General features: G+C 42.2%; 1 protein-coding gene across 1 annotated transcript in view; it reads left to right on the top strand.

Moving 5' to 3' along the window:
* The window catches only part of SORBS2 (sorbin and SH3 domain containing 2), a 114,133-nt gene that overhangs the window by 56,885 nt on the left and 37,709 nt on the right, over positions 1–19,539 (top strand). Inside the window, 7 exon segments of the mRNA XM_088524655.1 lie at positions 3,135–3,614; positions 7,746–7,890; positions 10,201–10,376; positions 15,063–15,129; positions 16,043–16,087; positions 17,231–17,417; positions 19,098–19,212. Coding sequence (XP_088380781.1) covers positions 3,135–3,614; positions 7,746–7,890; positions 10,201–10,376; positions 15,063–15,129; positions 16,043–16,087; positions 17,231–17,417; positions 19,098–19,212 — 1,215 coding nt within the window.

The following is a 19,539-nucleotide window of genomic DNA, read 5'->3' as shown; positions in this document are numbered from 1 at the left end:
TTGAGTCTACGTGTGTCCTGACTGTTGAAGCAAGGCCAGCACTTTGGTGTTACTAGTAAACTTGCACTACACTGCAGTTTAAAACCGGTATTAGGGTCCTCTGTCCAGTTAGTTGACTTGGGTGCATATACTGTGTGCTTCAGGCCTGACATTTTACTGTTGTATGGGAGATGAGAATTTATAAGGAACAGCAAAAAGCTTTACTCGAGACCTTAAATAACAACATAGTGTGTAAATTTATTTCTTTGCCTCAAGCATCAGTAGTGAAACTGCATCTATCAGCTCCACAGCCCAAGCTAATTACACAATTTACATAATTTTACATCATTCTAATAGATGAAATTGCTTGGCAGTTGGTAGCATTTCAGTAGCATTTTGTGAGCTATGACAAGAACAAACCTCATCTGAAGGACACTGAAGGAACTAATTTTTTTTTAAAAAAAAAAAAGTTTTTGAATGTGTTCAACCCGGTCCTTCAAGTATTTTTCATAGTGATGATAAATATTGATGTGCCATTTAGAGTCTACCAATACTCATAGAGAGATCCATTTTTTAAATGATTGAATCTGTTTGCCAAAATGCCGGTTTCAGACACCATTTCAAACACTTGCAATACTACAGGGTAAAGGCTCCAGCAACCAAAATATTCAAGTTTTACTTTACAAAGCTGTGAAACTTCATGTTGGGAATCAGTAACTGGAATTGCTGCATTCCTTAACATATGGTATTGTGTTCTCTCTAAGAATTTGGCTTGGCAAAATCAACTACCATTTACCAAACACAATATATTTAATTCTGTGGGAATCTAATTTCATTTACTCTCTGGATGCACCCTGAATATCCTTTCCTGTATTGTCTGTCCCCCCTCTTTTCAAGCATGCTGGCAGTAATCTCAGTTTACATTCAGAAGGCTTGTTTAGTTTTCTCGAGTCTCCAGAGTTACCTGTTATCATAAAAGCTTTGATATTGATCTAGGTATTTTTGCTCAGACACATCTAGCTACTTCTGTTATTGCTGAGAGGATATCTTGTCCCAAGGAGTTCAAAGCTTCCTGCTGGTGCTGCCTCCTGCTTGCAGTACCTCTGGGTTCCTGTCTTTTGCTGGAGATCTTGATTTGTGATTTGAATGCTGAAATTGGGCATGAGTGATAGTTCAGTGTTCACATCTTGTGTCATTTTCTGCCTAACTGTGAGCTGAACGACTGTGCACCATTGCATACTACCTTTTATGGAAGTGTATAAATTCATGCATTTTAAGCCCCTAATATATTATCAAAACAACTGTTTAGGCTCTGCATGTGATCACTGTTCATTAAATTGTTTTAATGGTATTCCATTGCTCTGATGAAGTATTCACTGGTAAATTAGTTTTCTCAAACTCAAAACTTTTACAGTCATACACCACTTACTCTCTTTGGACTTTTGGACTTTGCAAAAAGCTTTTTTTTAAAAAAAAAAAATGCAGATTTAAAACATAGCACATTTCATTCTGAGTAAACTGCTATAACTGCTGCTTTTAACAGTAGCTTTTAGCTGTTTTCATGCACTCCATAGGTCCAGCAGAACCCAACAGGCGCTTTTCAAACCATTTGGAGGAAGTGATGGATATACATTCACTTGCCTAAGATTTTTTGAAATATTTATTCATATAGATGGTCTTACCTCATTAAGACTATTTGTGTAAATTCCAGTTGATCTCAGCAAGAATTATGGAGCTGGGCCCCAAAGACCTCTAATAAGCAGTACAGTCTGGGTTGTGCTCCAAGTCTTCTATAAGGGATTTAAAGATATTTTCAGATTGTGGATTAAAATGCCAAAATGGCATTTTAATCTTAGATTAGAATATTTTCAAAAGATTAATGATATTTGCATACCCCAGAACACAGGAAATAAGCATGGTATCATCAATAACAATGAGATGTCTTTGAATAGAAGCTGACTTTTTTTAAGTGGCAGTTATTGCCTGTGGTATCTTACTGTCCTCTATTCTATGTGTATTTAAAATCCTGCATATCCTTTCCCTGAAGATATTCAAGAGTTCCTCAGCTCTATCAGAAGCGAAACCCTTAGTGCTGAAGTGGGTAGATACTGGAGAACTTGATGGAAAGATTGTGGCTGACAGACGGTGTAGAGGGATTTGTAGAGCTGCTTAGCGTGGATTGGATACCAGCAGGCTTTCCGTGTGCCTTCACTTGAAGAAGTTGCAGATATGGGACTAGTTCTAGCCCACTATCTTGTGACTGATTTGCAACATGGGAACATAAAGCCCATACATGATGTGTTATCAGAATTGCTCTCATGAGAATGTTCTCTTATAGAACGAGGCTGAAACCACCTAACTGCTGTGTTTTGTTTCAATACTAAATCATCCCTGTCCTCCTCTTCTGTTCCCAATCCTTCTTTCTCCTCATATTTAAACCAGGTACCCTATTAATCCTTGTGTCCTCTAATGCTGAATGCTGCTAACCTTACACTGTTATTCGTTAGGCTGGCAGGGTGCTTCCAGGGTGCTTGAAATTCTAAGGCCATCCAAACATTTTTGTCAGTGAGGCAGTGGAGAAGATACATTCAGTCATCAACTGAAAAAAAAATCTCTATAATTATACTTTGCAGGTCGCGTGAACATTCAATTCTAGGGTTTCCATTTAGCTTACGGTCTCGTCAATCTATACATGACAGTTCATCTTAAAATGATCTTTTCCATGGGGGAAAAAAAGGGACAGCATCTCTGCTGATAGAGTTGCAGAGCCCTTTTTCCTTGTACAAACCAGATGAACATATGGCATTCACTAGTCTCATATTTATGTAAAGTATAAAACAGTGTGAACTTCATCAGTCCTCAACTGAGATCATTTAATCTATGGAGCATGTTATGAATATTCATCCCCAGCACACTATGGTTTCTGGCATTGCTTCCAGTAGTATTTGATGAGTTCCTTTCTTTCACTTTTTTCCTGCTTTGTTATAGAGTGTGGCTGATTTCTTTCCTAATCCATGTGAATGTGAACTTCCTAGGGCTGCTGAAAAACCTAGGCTTTTGTAATTCTCCTACACACAGCAAGAGGCAAAGGGAAAAGGTTTTATTCATTTGGTAATCTGTTTTCTTTTCTTATTTTTTTTTCCTTCAAAACTCAGCTTGGAAACCAGAAAGTAACTGCCCCTGTGATGGAGGTAAATGCTTCACAGACACACAGACAATCAGCAACAGAAGCTTCTCCACTGCCTCCTCCTCCTCCTGTGGTACCAGTTAACAGAGCCTCTTTCTCACCAGACAGTGGCACCCATCTAGTACCATATTCTTTGCCAACGCTTGACGATTTGTTGCCTTCACGCTTTTATAAAACCCCGGCCCTTTCACATTTCCCATATAAATACCCCTTCCTAGCTTCCGAAGGTGTTACCCGCAGGAACGATGCGGCCTCTGGGAGCGCAGACTGTGCCATGAGCGAGTGCTCCTGCCGCACGGTGAGCGACTCCTCCACGGCCGTTCTAGACGAGCTGCAGACTTGCAGCTGTGACACCACTGACTGCTCTGAAACACCTTCCCCAACCTTGAGCCAGATGTCCGCTGTGTCAGATGGCACCGCCTTAACCAACACTGCTGCCACCTCTCATGTAATTATCCTTCCTTTTTTCCTCCTCCGTTTTGTTCAAACAGGTTGTCAAGGGGGAAAAGAATCAAATTTGTCTCTTGTCCCACTGTTCAGACAAGTACTCTGTTAAGAGTTTTCTTTGTCGCAGCTTGAGAATACATTTTACAAAGATTATTAACAAAAATAATTTGTGTAGCAGATACAGTAATAGCCAGTGAAATGACACCAAGTTGTTGCAGAGATGAGTGCTCAGCCAAGGTTTGTACGGGACATTTAGAATAAATGAGCCATTCAATAAGTATCTGATCCAAATGCACTAAATGAAAGGGGTTTGTTGGTTTTTAAAATACTTGTTTAAAATGCTGTTAGTGATTTACACATTTGCAGAGTCATAGCCTTTGGGCTACTAACCTTTTTTTTTTGGTTTATATTGATGTATGAATTCCACTAATACAACTTTTAAATTCGTAGTAAATATTGGCCGTACTTAACGCAATTTTTTCCTTCAGCCATGACCGCTGACTGCATGAAGTTGCATCTGTTTTCTCTCCTCTAACTAACCTTTCCCTCTTAAGCCTAGTTTCTTACAGGAGTGAACTTCATAAATAATCTTGTAGTATCTAAGTATCCTTTTACTTTTCTCTTGGTTAAGTCAAGGAGAACAGCAGTATCCAATTACATGTTTTATATGTACATTCACTTTTCTCTTGTTTACACTCATGTATGGGTAAATAGAAAAGGTAAAGAATTTAGGTCAAATCTAGATCATTTCTCATTTCTTTTGGGATTATCTGTATGATAAAACGAGTCAGACATGAGCCTTCATTTACACTGAACAATCTGGTGCTGAATAAAAAATTTGCGCCAAGATCAAAGGTCTACTAGGTCACAACCGTGTTCTAACTTGAACTTACCATGCTGAGGTATTTGTGCAATCATTTACAAGTCTAATCAGAGCACTTGGTCAATAAAGAGCAGAAGGTCTATCTATTTTTAAGCTTTTATCAATTTTCTGAAAAGTAGTTTGATCCCCAAAACTTGCAAATAGTCCCCCAACGAGTAGCTACCTGTAGTCAGTGCTCTGGATGCTGTTTGAAAGATAACAGGCATGCAAAAGTTGTCATTCCTAACTCTTTACAAAGAATCAGCACTGTATAGCCTGGCGTTTGTAACCAAAGAGCATGTTTGGTATGGACTGGGGCTGAAATAACACCCTGCCGCTGTGTGACTAGCTCTGGGCAGCATAGAACATCTATCTTTTCTTCTAAGCTACTTCTGAAATAATCAGCTGTTTTTCTTTGAGAAATGTTTTTGTAAACTAAAATGAGCAGTCCTTCCCTTTTCCCTGGGGAGAGGTGCACCATAGTCTGGTCTGGACAGCATTTCTACTCTTAAACATGGCCAGGCAGGTTCGAGCTTAACAGTGTTTTGCCATTAATGGATAAGGAGAAAAGGATGAATGTTCCATCAAAGGAAGAAACTCTGGGACTGTCTTAAGATCCTTATGGAGAGATTGAGTTGATGGCAAGAGCCATATCTTGCAGTTTGGAAGAATCCGTGACTCCATTCCTTCGTACAGAAGGGCCAGGTTACTCTATACATATCCACCAGCTGGAAAGACACGGGGCAGACGGGCTCTCACGCACACCCAATTAGTAGCTCCAACCCTGCTAATAAAAGATGCTCTGCTGAGCATCATTTTCAAAGGAGACTCCTTTTCATTTTGTAAGTGAAAACCACCAAGAAAACCATAAAAACATTGTAGCTACAGATCTTACTTTCTTAGGAAACATAAATACGAGGATTACAAAATGAAAATTTCCTATTCAATCTTATATTTAGAATTGGAGATAAAACAAACTATTCCCTGAATTTTTATTTTATTTTCCATTAGATTCCATTCCAGTTATGAACACTTCCCTTTTGAAGTAATTTTCATGGTTTTTTTCATGTGTTCTTTCCATTCACGTAGTTCCAAATTGTGGAATCAATTGGAATCTTAATAGAAATAAATATTAGATTTTTTTCTTTCTATTTTCCCCAAACCCAAGGCTGTCATGAACTTGAGGAACTGCTCCCGAGTGTTTCAGCCCCACACCCTGCCCAGCAGCCGGGGCTGTGGCGCAGACGTCCGCAGTGAGGACCTCTCTGCCGGCTGCCTCAGCAGCGCGAGCGGGAGGGCAGCCCCGGGGCCCCCGGCTCCTGGGTGGGCACCTCAAGCCTGGGCTGCCGGCTGCCGCTCTTGTGTGCGGGCACCAGGATGGGCACGTGGAAGGAGGGTTAAACCTGGTGTCTGGAAGGAACCTTTTCAAGGCAGAAATAGGTAGCTCTACCAGCAGCAGAGCACCAGTACTTGAGGAAAAAATAAAGCAAGAAGGAGCATAGGAAAAAGGATCCTCCCCCTGAGCCTAGGCAATGCCTCCTTCACCAAATGGGGAAGTTATCTGCTTGTCATATACGGGCATCAGCATCTACGTTCATGACTGATGTCCATCAGCTGCTCTGTGCACGCTGTCTCCATGATACTGAGCGCTGCGTGGTATCTGAGCCTGGCTGCCTGACCCAGCCATTGGGTAAAGCCCATCTCACAAAGATCTAAATGGTTTATTACAGAAACTCACTGGAGTAGCTTTCCAGTTCAGAAAAAACTCACATTAGTTGTTTTACTTGCTTCAGAGAAAGGAATACTGTATTAAATAAATACCTTGACGAGAAACAAGTTTTCAAAAAATGACAGCATGCAGGGAAACAGAACAGGCTCAGCCTTTAAATAGGGTGGAGATATATGGCCTCATCTGAAAACGTTTCTCCATGTCTCTAGAATGTTCCCACTGCTTATTCAGCTCTAGTGCTCTAATAGTTCAAGTACTTCTGGAAGATGGGTGTGAGAAAAGCCAACTTCGTTTACATTTTGGGTCATGATTATTCAGAGGTTAAAACTTTTATGTTTAAATGTTTAATGGGGATATCACACAAGACAAACCTGTCAACGTAGCTCTAACGGGTGGCATTAAAATGTCAAGCCCCTGAGTGCATCTGTGAGTTCACATGATGCCACAACTTTATTGTCTTAGCTGTTGGAACTTGAGGTACTGAAAACTTTAAATTCATTATTTTCAATATATAAGCTAATTACTTTTTAAAATATAGTATTAATGTGCTTTTTAATGTATTTTTACTTTGCTGTCCTGAATAGCAAATTCATATTGTCCTACAGATTCTTGCTGTTTCAATTCTCTTTTTGCATAAAACCGAGCAAAACTTGTAGTGCTCCCAATTCTGTTCAAATATAAAGAAAAGAGCTATTCTGCATGAAAAGGGGGTCTGCACAAGGTGCCTCACCCTTTCCTGTGGAAGTACCGGCTCCTGCCTCCTGTTGTGCAGGCTGCTGCCCCTGTCTCCCTTCTGAGCCTCGCAGCGCTCCTTGGAAGAGCTCTGCAGCCCAGGCCTGGAAGCCCCAAACCCAGGGATAGGGAAGGAGAGTGTTTCAGAAATAAAAGTATCAGTGGCTTGTTACACTACTGAATTGCCGGTTTGCTCAGCCTTCCCATTTCACTTAACTGTGTTTTGCTCTCTTCTGCTGCTGGGCGGGGGTTTGCATCAGTGGTATTTAAACTGTGACACTTCAGTGTCCCATAGTCCCTTGTGCCGCCTGCCGCCTTTCAGGAGGCTTCGTCTGGCTTTTCTTTGCGGCTCCTAACGAGACATTTCCCTTCAGCCTGCGTGCAGGCCCCCTTTAGCACCAGCAGGAGTTGAGCCGAGAGTGAAGGGAGTGGGTGAATCTCCTCAAGCGAGCGACTGCGGCCGGCAGCCATCATGGTGCCTGAGAGGAGCCTTTCCTGCCTTCTTCATTGCCTACCACCATCAGACTTGCCCAGACCTTGTTTGTGCAGCTCCTCTTCACTGCTCAGCCGTGGTCTTCATGCCACTTCCCCATGACAGCTGTACACTTCCCAGGCAGCACTTACGGGGGAGAAGCGGGGAGGCACAGGATGCATAAGGAATGTGTTTGGCTTGCTTTGCAGTGAGTTTTGTGTTTCAGCGAGCGCAGATCCCGTTGCAGCGAGGTGCCTGACAAGGGGTGCCTGCTGCAGGGGCGGCCGCGCAGGGGCTCCGCGTGTCGTTTAATGGGATGTTGTTTTGTCTCTCTCAGGCTCAGGTCACAGTGAATGGGAACTCTGGCACTGCTGCCAGCCCAGTGAGCCACTTTCAAAGGCCTTTTTCCCCTTCTTCAGCTTTCCCTCCACCAGCTTCTCTCAATTCCAACATTGTTATCATGCAGCATGGCAGGATGATGGGTAAGCCTTTCTCGAAACATTTACTTTATACATTATGCAGCATATTCCGTTTCATTTGGCCAGGATTGCAAACGCTTGCAGAGTTCTGTAGAGCCATAGTGAAGGTACTGTCTGCTCTGCTACCTTGGAGGGTAAGAAGAAATAATAGTGCAAGAATTAGTAGTGTTTATTGTTAGCTACATGGAATTATGAAGTTGTATCCCTTGCGTGCATGAGAGTGGCCTCTCACCACTCTTTTTCAGTACCTGTGCTGAGGAAAGAGCCTAAATCAATACAACTCAACTTGCACAGCCCCCTTAGGATTTTGCCCACTTTAAGAAACTAGTGGCCCATTTTGTACATTGCTTCTTCCTACAACTTCTGTAATCTGCAGTGAAAACACTGCCACAAAGCATGCATCTCTGGGCTTTTTAAAGCACATGAAGTCCTATCAAATTATAATTTATTTATTCATTTTTCAGGGTTTTACTTTTTGCTTTGAATATTTAAATAATCAGTCCCATAAAGGAACTTTCTGTTTTGTCAGTATTATCCAGTTTTGTCAATACAGTCATTTGCTTGCCCTTTTTTTTCTGCTAGTATTTGCATTTTTAGATAACATACAGATGCAAAGGCCCCTTTGAATGCGATCCTAGAGTTTGCTTCTTAGTTGTGCAGACAGGCAAATTAAATGACAGTTTCAGCTCTGAGACTTATGGCTTAGGTAAATGCTGCTTAACCACGTCTAAGTGATACGTGCAGAAACTGTGTGTGTGGGGTTCTCCACATCCCAAAGCACCAGGTTCTTTGTTTGCTTCTACTTTCCTGATTTTAATCTTTACCAATTTTGTTTCAGAAGTATCTGGAGCAAATGAAATGCTTTCCCACATCTTGTACTCTCGTGTGTTGCTCATGAAAAATCTCACTAATGGCAACAGTTCGAAGCCTACAAAGAGTGAAGGCTTAAATCCCAAATGTTTTCTAAATTTGACATCGTGCGCTTTGGGAAAAAGGCCCAAATATTCAGACATTTGCCCCACAGAGATGCCCCTCACCATATATGTGTAGTACTGGGTTATTTACAGGATTTCAAACTTGAATAAACAGCTGAAACAGTCATGCCAAGTACAACTCTTTACAGTAGTAAGAGGCAGAAATATTTGAATTAAAATTAGAGCTTTCAGTAACCAGGCACTTTTCACTGAATTATCTCACAGTTCAAATCTTTTGCTTCAAAAAATCAAAGGTTTTTAATGTCACATGAAAGGCAATTATAATCTTTGCCAGTAGTGCTAGAAATATTTATCTTTGCCCCCTACTCTCCTTTCTCCTGCAGTACGGATGTCTGACAAACACCGTACCTGCTCCTGCACAAAAACGCAGTAGTTATAATGGCCTACAAGTTATTTACTGAAGAAACCCACTGCCTGAGAGACAAGGGCTTTTTCTCTTGCATGCAAGAGAAAATTACCTCATCTAGACACCAGAGAATTTCACATGACACATCCCAGCAGTGAAGCATTTTTTGTTAAATCATTGACTTGCTCTGAATTTGAGAGGTAGATGGTATGGTAACAGTGATATATTAATTTAGTTAATTATAAAGCGAGATTTTCACGAGAGTAATAGAACTGTTGCAAGCTGGTAGGGACCAGCAGCAGCTTGCAGTAGACCCAAAGTCCAATGGGTAGATTATCAGGCTGCTTTACAGATGCCAAGTTTCGGAGGTTCATTTTTACAGGCTGCACAGTGAGGTACTTGAACGTACCAACAAACCTGGAGGAGGCGAAAACTGTTTCCAGGCATTTCCTTTAAATAATGTTATGTATCAGAACTTGATGTTTCTAACCGATATCATGTGAATCTTTGTCAAACGTCGAGTGAAATCTATTGCTGTATTTGCAGGACAGTAATTTTTCATATTGTGCTACTTTGGGGAGGAGAAGTAGTATTGAAATTAAATCACTAGTTCAAAGCAGGAGAAGGAAAGATGCAATTTTGATTTATACCAAAAAAAGGTTGTGCTACCACTGTCTCTCTGTAGATTTTGCTGGACTTGTGTTTCTTTTTTCCTTTTTGCATGATCAAGAAGCTATGAAAAAGTGCATCTAACCTAAGAAATTCTGAGCTGAACAGCCTAATACGTTAACATGCCTATAGCTTGGGTGGTGTAGGAGGAAGCCGGGGGCAGCCCCCGCTAAGATAATATTTTTACGAAACGCGTGTGCGCGTGATTGTCGTGAGCCTTCCTACAGCACGTTGAAACTGCGAAGAGCAACTGCTAAGTCTGCCTGTGCCGTTACACAACGTTGTGTCGCGTTATCTCCACAGAGTCCACAGAGACATACTCACAGCACGTTCAGTCTGTTGGCAGCAGCAGCAGCACCAGCACAATACCCATCTGTAGATCCTCAGAGGAAGAGAAAAAAATTACAGTCATTAAAGCTCCACATTATGCAGGGATTGGCCCGGTAGATGAATCTGGAATCCCTACAGCAATTAGAACGGTAGGAAATTCTGGGGAATCTGTGTGTGAACTCGCACAATGGCTTGATTGTTGGTAATGGGTTTTTCACATTCTTCTGGTCTTATATAATGCGGGATACAGCGCGCGTAATCACGGGGCTCATGAATATAATATTGTGTATTGAAGGAAAAGGAGCCTGCTGACAGGAGCATAATTGGGCAACCTCATGTTTCTAGCTTTAATTATGAGTAGTCAGAATTTTGTCTCTTGCGTCCTTGTCTTTTGGATGGGGCAGTAATTGCATTTGTCATGTCATTTTTAAAATCTAAGGAGAATTTTATATGTACTATATATATGTGTATGTGTTTGTGTGCATGCAAATATATATATACATACATATATTTATATGTATGCATACATATGTGTATATATAAAAATATATCCACTTCACGTTCCTGCATTTTGGGGTGGGTATTTTTCTCATTCCATCAGCATTGTGTAGAAATTAATAATGTTGCCCTGACGATTATCGAAGTGACTGGCATGGTCACGGGAGCGCGATGCCGAAGCATCGCGCCCTGGGTGACGTGGAGCCCCGCAGCGGGGAAGCCCTCGGGCTGCGCGCTGAGACGCTCTTCCCACTCCGCTGCCAGGGCAGCCTCTCCTGGCCGCTCCCGAGAGCGCAGGGGCAGCTGCCAGGGAAGCGCCCGCCGGCCAGGCCGCTCGGGAAGAGGCGCTGGTGCCGGCCGGAGACGGAGCGAGCAGAGCGGGAGCCAGGATGAAGGCGGCAGAGCCCTTGCAGGTGAAGTTTGGTGAGATGCGAGGATGTAGCAGCTGTTGGATTTATCCTCCCTGCCAACACTGACATGCGGGGCTGTGTTGTATTTGCCAAGAAGTGCTTCTGTGGATTGGAAAAGTAGGGGGAGAATCAGGAATCGATGCAGAGAAACAGTAGGAAAAAATCAGGATAAGTGGTAAGATGGGGGCATTTTTGGTTAAGAATGGGGGGAAACTCTGGCATTCTTGCTGTCTGTATTTTTGATGTGGACAAATTACATGATCAGAACTCTTTTAAGTGAGTAAATTTACTTGCAACAGTGCTGTAGCTTCCTACCCTTTCTCAAAGCAAAATATGTCCCTATATGTAGGATGCAGGCTTTTCTTTTTTCTTTTTTAAATAGCAGATTTATTTAACAGGGTGGATATTAGTTATATAAGAGTATAAGAGAAATCCCCCTCAAGTGTGCTTAATGGAGCTGGCAAGCTGCCAAACTATGTTTAACTTTCAGATCAGATGGTCTGAATCTCCAAGATTTTCTCCTAAATGTCTGCATGCAATTTGAAGGATGACATTTTTCAGCCGCTCTTGTTTTATGTTGTTTCAGTTTCAAAATATCTTGCAGCCTTTAACTTTAGTGTTGCAGAAATGAGTCTCACGATGAGATACGAGTGTAGAGATTATGCCTGTTTGTAAGAGGGTGTGTTAGACAGTGCGTCTGTCTCGAATGCCACTTCGTGCAGTTATTCTGCCTCCTTAGGATTTAGCTGGAAGAGTGCTTTCCAGATACTGATCTGAGATTGCATTTAAATATTGACAAGTGTATTTGAGCCCAGGACAAAGGGGATAGTTGTCAGCAAAAGCTGCAAACAGGCAGCTCGGCAGCGTCTGCGAGGAGCGCGGTGCTGTGCAGGAACGCGCCAAAGTGCCGTCGCTGCATCCCCTGCGGGCTGGAGGCGGTCGGGTAGACACAGTGCTCGCTCCTTCTCCAGGGTCAGGAATCTCCTCCAGGGAAGTTCAGACTCACTCTGCCTGCAGGGATAGAGAAGGTCTGGAGGGGTAGAGAAGCTTTAAAATTAGTTGAGCACTGCACGAAAGTTCAGACATCTCTTATTCTTCCATCCTTAGGGAAAGCGCAGTAGTCTTTCAAAAAAGGAGCAAATGTAGTTTCAGATGTGGTTGATAACATCCATTGGTGTGATTTATAAACTCTCTTCCCTCTCTGTTCCTGCAAAGAATCTCTGTGCAAAGCTGCTGAGAGGGGAAGGCTTCCTGTAAAGCTCTTCCTTCTCTCAGAGCTTATGTACCATGTTAGCATGTTAGCCCCGTAGCATTTGAGCTCCTTCCAGCTCAGGGAGGTGCAAGTCTGAAGCCCAGAAGTTCAGATCCTTGTTAAGTGTTGCTGTTGTGCCAAGCCCTGCCCCAAAGGTGGTGAAACTCCAGAGCATTAAGATAAGGTCTTTGCAAAGGAGTGACTAAAATGTTCTCTCATTAAAGCTTTCAGTCAAATGGCTCAGCCAAACTTTACCATTGCCAGCATCCTAGGAAAAGAAAAAAAGATTCATGGAAAGCAGTAGGACTGCAGCATTCTAGCTATATTAAAAATGATTGCTTAAATGATGAATTTGCAGATAACCATCAAAATCAGCATGTGGAAAAACCCTTTATCTTGTCAGAAGGAAGAACTTCTGTTCCATAGCTGGTCATGTAACATTTTAGTGAGGAAAGAAAAAAAATCAGAATGTCCACTGAAAGCCCTAAAGGAGTCCTTTAACTGTGTGGTCTGGTGGGCTGTTAGCATACCACAGTGCTGAGGCACCTCTGAATCCAGACTGCAGATACTTCTTCTGCCTTCCTAGTGCTGTTTGGCCGCTTGCGATGCACGGCTGTGGTGCATGTGATCGTGATACACGCGTACGTCCCACCATTTAATTGCAGTGACATATGCAAAGCAGTATGGCATCTGCAATGACTTGATGCCTTGGCAAATACTCCTGATTTCTCAAACAGATTTTGGCTTTTGGTGTTAGTGAATATAAATTCAGAGAGTATACTCTGAAATTGTTTTTTTAAATTAAGACACAGCTTGTCTGGCTTATAATGTAATGCAAGTTATTGACAGAGGCTTTGATTGCGGGGAGTGGGGAAGGACGGACAGGGAAAAAGTGTTGGGAGAGAAGATAATGCAACCTTCCTCTCTGGGCACGTGGAAGCCTCTCCAAACCTGCCCTGTATGTGGTGAGATTTGTCGATTTTTGGAGGACCTGACTGTTTAGGAAGCTTTGTCACTGGGCAAGCAGCAGGGTCCTCACAGTAATATGTTTGCATTATTTCCTATATCTTCACTTAATTAACACTGATTCAAGCTCAGCTGGAAGACTCCTTCAGTCAAGGAGGCAGTGTGGTGCCATGGCACCAGCACTGGTTCCTGCTCCTGCAGGACGTGAGGGATTTCACAGAGGGAAGGACCACGTCCCTGGTGCCTTCAGAGCTGCTGGGCTTCCCTCGAGCTTCAGAGCTGTCAGAGCCACGAGCGCCAAACAAGCTCCCTGCTTGCAGCCCTGCTGAGTCACTTTTACCAGATTTCTACTGGGATAGATGTTTAATATCTTTGGGGATATAAAATGGCCCAGATTTACTTCTGCAAGTCACCTCTTGGGGAGAAACCAAAACGGGGGCGGGTGGGGAAGGGGTCTGGTCTTGACACAAAGCTCTGTCCCCCCTTTCCTGCAGGCGGGTGTCGTGGGAAGCATCGCCTGCCACCTGAACTCCTGTCCTCCTCAGCAGATCTCTGAGTTTTTCAGTTGGCTCTCAGCTCTGCCTTTAAACAAACCCCAAGAGCCATTTATTTGCAATTTAATGAGAACTCTCATTCACTCCTCAGAATATGGAAGCCTCTTCTGCCTAGTTCCTTGCAGTAAAAGCTCACCAAGATTAACAGAATATAAGTATAGCAGCTTTAACAAGATTTAGGGCAAAAGTGTGATTCGTTAAAAATGACATGAAACCATATACTAAGATCTTCAGAATATCTTTGGTTGTAAGATAATTTTGTTCATCTCAAATATTTTACTAGTCAGAAAAACTATTTAAATTTTAGGACCTAGGAAGAAGTAGGGAATCCTGAAAGCATGTTTGCCTTAGTGCAATCACTATTGCTTATTTTTCTGAAATACTGCCATCCAAAGAAAGATGCCCCAAAAAGAGAAAAGGTAAAGGGCAAGAGAAAAATAAAATTAAAAACATGAGCAAATGTTAATATGAGGAGCGCTTGGGCACTTTGGGACTGCTTAGTTTTTAAAAGGAAAGATAAAAAATTAATAAGTGATATTAATACATAAATCATGTTTACCTACTTACCTCTTTGCAAAATAGAAGAATAAGAGAAAACTAAGTTTCCTGGAAGGGCAAACTTAATACTGATAAGGGTAAATACCGTTGGCATACAAACCAAAGCTTAACTCTTAAATGTAGAATTGTCTTAACTCTTTTTCTTGGTAATATTCCCAAGTATGTCTGCATTAACATTTTGAAGATAATTTAAGTCAGAAATTGGCAGGTGTTAAAAAGAAGCTCTTCCTACAGCCTTGTAATAGCTGAAACTCTGCACGGTCATGTGTGGAGTCACTGTCAGATATAGGGCACTAAGAAGAAAAACTCTTTTCTAGCACCAATTCCTGTCTTCCTAAGCATTGCAATTCTCCATGGTCAGAGTCCAAAACTGCATCAGTGCTGAGTTCCTTCCAGAATTTGTTGCAGAGATTTCTAGATGAAAAACTGGAATACACCCTTTGAAATAAAAGGTATAAAAATTGTAATATGGAGTAGGGGGACAAAACATGATGGGCCTTAACTCTGTATCCAAAATATCATTAAAGGTTTGATCAAATCTGTCCACACAGATTATTTTATTTCTTTGTTAATTGTTGAAAACTGTATTTTATTTAGACAGTTGACAGGCCGAAGGATTGGTACAAGACAATGTTCAAGCAAATCCATATGGTTCATAAGCCTGGTGAGTATGTGTTTGTCTTGGCTGTGTATTTCTCGATATTTAGAAATTCACTTTTCTGCCTTTTGATTGGCTGCCCTGTAAAAATCCAAATGTTCACTGAGTATGGGATAGCGAATCAAGTCCAAGGGTTAAATTGGATCACAGATTTTATTTCTGAGAGGAATGGATTTATTACTAAACATAAGTAAAAACTGCCATGATGAAGCGAGTGACGTGTCACCCCAGCCGCTGAGAGGCTGCTCTGAGGATGCGCTTTCTGTTCAAATTGTGTTTTTTCCATCTCATGTCATATCAGCTTTTATTGAAATGGGGGCTTGATGACATTACTGGTCTTCGAGTTACCTTCCCTTATCACGGTTGACATCCAAGGCTGTTAAGCAGCTTCATGAACGGCATTTTGCTCATTTCACCTCTGTGGAAGGAGGAGGGCTTCATTGCACTGAGGTGCAGTTTGCCTTCAGTGTGGTGGCACCAGGGAATCAAAACTGTAAACAGAGAAAAATTACTGCTTCCCAGGCCTGTTCTGAGCACTAGTCACATGGATAGACATTTGAGGTTGTTTTTCATGGTAGGAACAACAACTAAGTAAGTAGTTTCTAATAAAACTGACAAAAGGCAGAAGTGGGGAAGGGAGAAGGGCAAACAAACAGCTACATTTTGCAATTTGGGCTTAACCTGTGACTATGCAGTGTGGGTGTCATGGCAAGGCAATGCCATTTTTACCATAGCAAGATGGTAAAAACGGCCTGTGGTGAGTATAACGGGGAGAAAACGTGCAGAAAACACGTGCCTGAGATGAGGCGAAGTGCGGGGCTTGGCTGCCTGCCCCTCCTCTGCGTTTGCGAGAGCAGCGCTGCGTGGCTGGGTGGGCGGCCGGGGTTGCACTGCGTAACATGTGTATTTCTTTTTGTAGATGACGACACAGACATGTATAACACTGCCTATGCATACAGTGCTGGTAGGAATCGTTCCCTCCCTCCCTTCACAGCGACGCTTTGTTAATGTCAACAAGTAATAGGGATAGTCAGCCAGTCAGGCTTGCTTGTGTGATATTTATATAAACACAGCTTTTAATCATTTTGTTTGATCTCAGTTGGTGTTTTTTCATGTCGTTTTTCCCAAATCAAGTTTAATTTTGGTTTCATCCTTGCTACAGAAATGTATTGCAGCTGTGGGTCTCTTTCTGCAGATGGAATACATTGTAATACTGTAGTTTCTGACTGCACTGCATTTATTTTCACTAATGGTTGTGACTAACTCGGCCTTTTCATGTCAAAATGAAAAGGGAACTATGGTGTGAATGTACAAATGCTAATTACATATATGGGAAGACAAATATATTTGAGGGGGTTGTCCTTAGAGCACCTTTTTAAAATATACAGATATACAGAAAATATACAGAAACAGATGTTTCTGTTCTGTGCTCTTGTTCGTTTGTGCTATAGACACCTAGATTTATATCATTTAGCTGCAGGAATGACATATTTGTCAAAAGCTTACGTAATGGATGCATCTTTCAGAGGTGGCAGAAATATTTACTAGAACCAAAATTAAAAGTGTGATTACACTATATGCATAGAAAAAAAACATAGTGCCTTATGCAGAAATCCCATTTGAAATTCTTCCATTTCAGTATTTGTGTTGTGTCAGTGACAGCATTTGTGTGTGCCAGTTGTTCAAGATCTTATTTGAGGTGTCTGGCTTCCGAATTGTCCCAAGCTGAAAGGTGCTATTAAAAAGCCATAAAGGCCGAGCTGGCTCCTGCCCTCCTGCTCCTCCTGAACCTAAGAACAACCGAGTAGCAGGACGAGCCCTAGGTGTGACAGGCTGCCATTAACAGCTCTGGTGGACACATACGGCCATTAACCCTCCACCCTGTTAGTTGTGACCTGTACTGTACCTACCTGCGGGCCTGTAGAGGTGTATGCAAATACCCAGGCATTATAAGGATGTATTATGTAACAATGTGCTTTTCATAAAGCATCTATACCTTTTTATAATATCACAGCTTTATTAACTGTGAGGTCTCGCAGTCTTGCATGTCTCGTTTATTGAAACGCCCTCTCACACTGTGACTGTTTCTGTTTGTCACTGTTATTAGGTAGCTACAGTCCATCCTTCTCTGCTCAGGCGCACCCAGCTGCGAAGACACAGACGTACAGACCACTATCTAAAAGTGCTTCTGACAGCAGCTCCGATGCCTTTAAGGTTTCATCCCCTCTGCCACCTCCTCATGTGGCGCCTCCGGTTCCACCCCATCGTCTGCGGGAAAGGTCTGCGTCAGAAAAGTACGTTAATGTGTTGTCACTGTTGTTGGCACGTGCAGCAATCCAAGTACAGGATGTCGTGAAGGATAAAACAGCAGCTATACAAGTGATGGGACTGCCTTTGCTCAGGGACAGTGATGTCATTGGGGATGTCTTCACTGGTATTTTAGGCGCCTGTGTGGCACAATTGTCCTAAAGGGGCACTCTGAGCAGGAAGGGCTCTTCGTGGTATCCACTAGGAAAGGGACAGGACCTAAATGATTCAGTAAATAGAAATTCAAGGAAAGGAAAGCTGTAAGGGTCTAACAGTCATCCCTCATTTCCCCAGAGCTGTGAAGAATTTCGTATTCCCCATTTTTTAAATCTCCATCTGTGTTTTTGATAGATCACATTGAAAGGACATTTCAGATTTCTTATCACTTCTCACTTGCTGCATGAAAACAGATAAATCAAGTCTGGTAGCAGTTAATTCCTGTTAGCTCAGGAAATAACTGCTTATCCCTCTGGTAAAAACATGAAAAATGCTCTGTGTGCAAAACCTAGAATCCTCCTCATAGCTGTTGACGCTACGTCAGGAATACAGGTTTTTCTTTAGTGTTTGCATTTATGTATACTTTGTGTTAATATACATTATTATACATTTTTATGTGCCCCTGCATGTGCATGTTTTAATTCTAAAAGCATTTGTTCTTGTGCCATTTGTAGGTGCAAGGCAACTGTCTTGAACAGCCTCAAGCAACAAATTCTGGCCATTTTTCAGCTTTGACACTAAACATTTTTGCATGTAGAAGTTAAATGAATATTAAATTGTTTCAAATAAAAAATCATCAATTTGAATAAATAATACAAGAAATGAGCACCTGAAGTGTTAAAAAAAATCAGTTTATGATTTTGGAGTTTTGAAAAATTTTAATATAATGGCTAAAACATCAATCAGCAGATGTACCATGCATCAGAGGAGGAAGAAATAGGATCTCGTACGATCTGCAGTAGCAGACACTTGGCTCAGCGGCTGGCTGCAGAGTTTGGCTGCTGCTGTAGCTGAGGGCAGCGTTGCAGTCGGGCTGCCTCCCAGAGGCCACGACGTTTGGATTTCCTTAGCCAGCCCCATGGAAGTGGTTTCGGTGCCCCGCTAACACAGAAAGGGAGACCCTCAGAGCTCCCTTCGTGGAGCTTGATGATAAGCCCTGCAGCAGCCAGGCAGGGTGCTCTGCCCCTCCTGTCTCACCTCCTGCGCGCTAAGACGCGCGGTGCCAGTCCTGGCCTCAGGGATGCCCAGCTCCTCAGCTACACTGTGCTGCTGCTGAGAGCTACTGCCAGCCGCTCCTTTCCTGTCACTGCAGCATTCTCCTTTAATAATAATAAATCTGAGATTCGAGGAGGTATGTCACGGTATTGTGAGTGGATATGTCAGAAAAAAAAATTAAACTGATCCTCTAGGAAGAGTATGAGGGATCACACAGGCTGGGGATTTCCATAATTTTCCAACTCTACTGCATTTATCTGCAGTAAGTGGGTTAAGGTGATACAGTGGTTAAAATGATGGGCTGCTGGGCCAGACATTTCACAGTGAAGTCCATAATGAGAAGGGTTGCGGAATTTAATGTGTGATGCCTGTGCGATGTCCGTGCATCTCTTGCGTGCAGCTGTACAGCAGGTGGGGAAGCCAGTCCAACTGAACTGCTCCTGTTTGTTATTTAGAAATGCCTGGGACCCCCCTGACAGAAAGGTAGATACTCGCAAATTCCGCTCTGAACCAAGAAGTATTTTCGAATACGAGCCGGGAAAGTCATCGATCCTTGAACATGAAAGACCGGTAAGAGACATGAGTGAAATGGTGACGTGCAGGAAGAGGTGTGGTGAGAGACCTTTTATTTATTTGCTATTGATTATAACTACTTTGATTATTTAAGGTGTTTTGTCAAATGTGATTTCACAGGAATTTTTAGCTTCTCTTTCCTGCTGTTTGTGTTGAAAATGTGGGTTTGGTGTATTTCATTCTTCCAGCATTATCAAGAAATTGAAGATCACTGCGCAGACGTTACGGATGATGAATAGTGATGAACAGAATTATAAATTAATGGAAGTTGTTTGTTCTAGTTGGCGTTCATCTCCAGCACTCCTTTTTATTTATCACATTTTC

The sequence above is a fragment of the Tinamus guttatus genome, unplaced genomic scaffold (assembly GCF_059628265.1).
Source record: "Tinamus guttatus ecotype Peru unplaced genomic scaffold, ASM5962826v1 Tinamus_guttatus_pri_ptg000213l, whole genome shotgun sequence".
Classification (NCBI taxonomy): Eukaryota; Metazoa; Chordata; class Aves; order Tinamiformes; family Tinamidae; genus Tinamus; species Tinamus guttatus.
The sequence above is the reverse complement of the archived record's forward strand: the minus strand, read 5'-3'. Positions and strand labels throughout refer to the sequence as shown.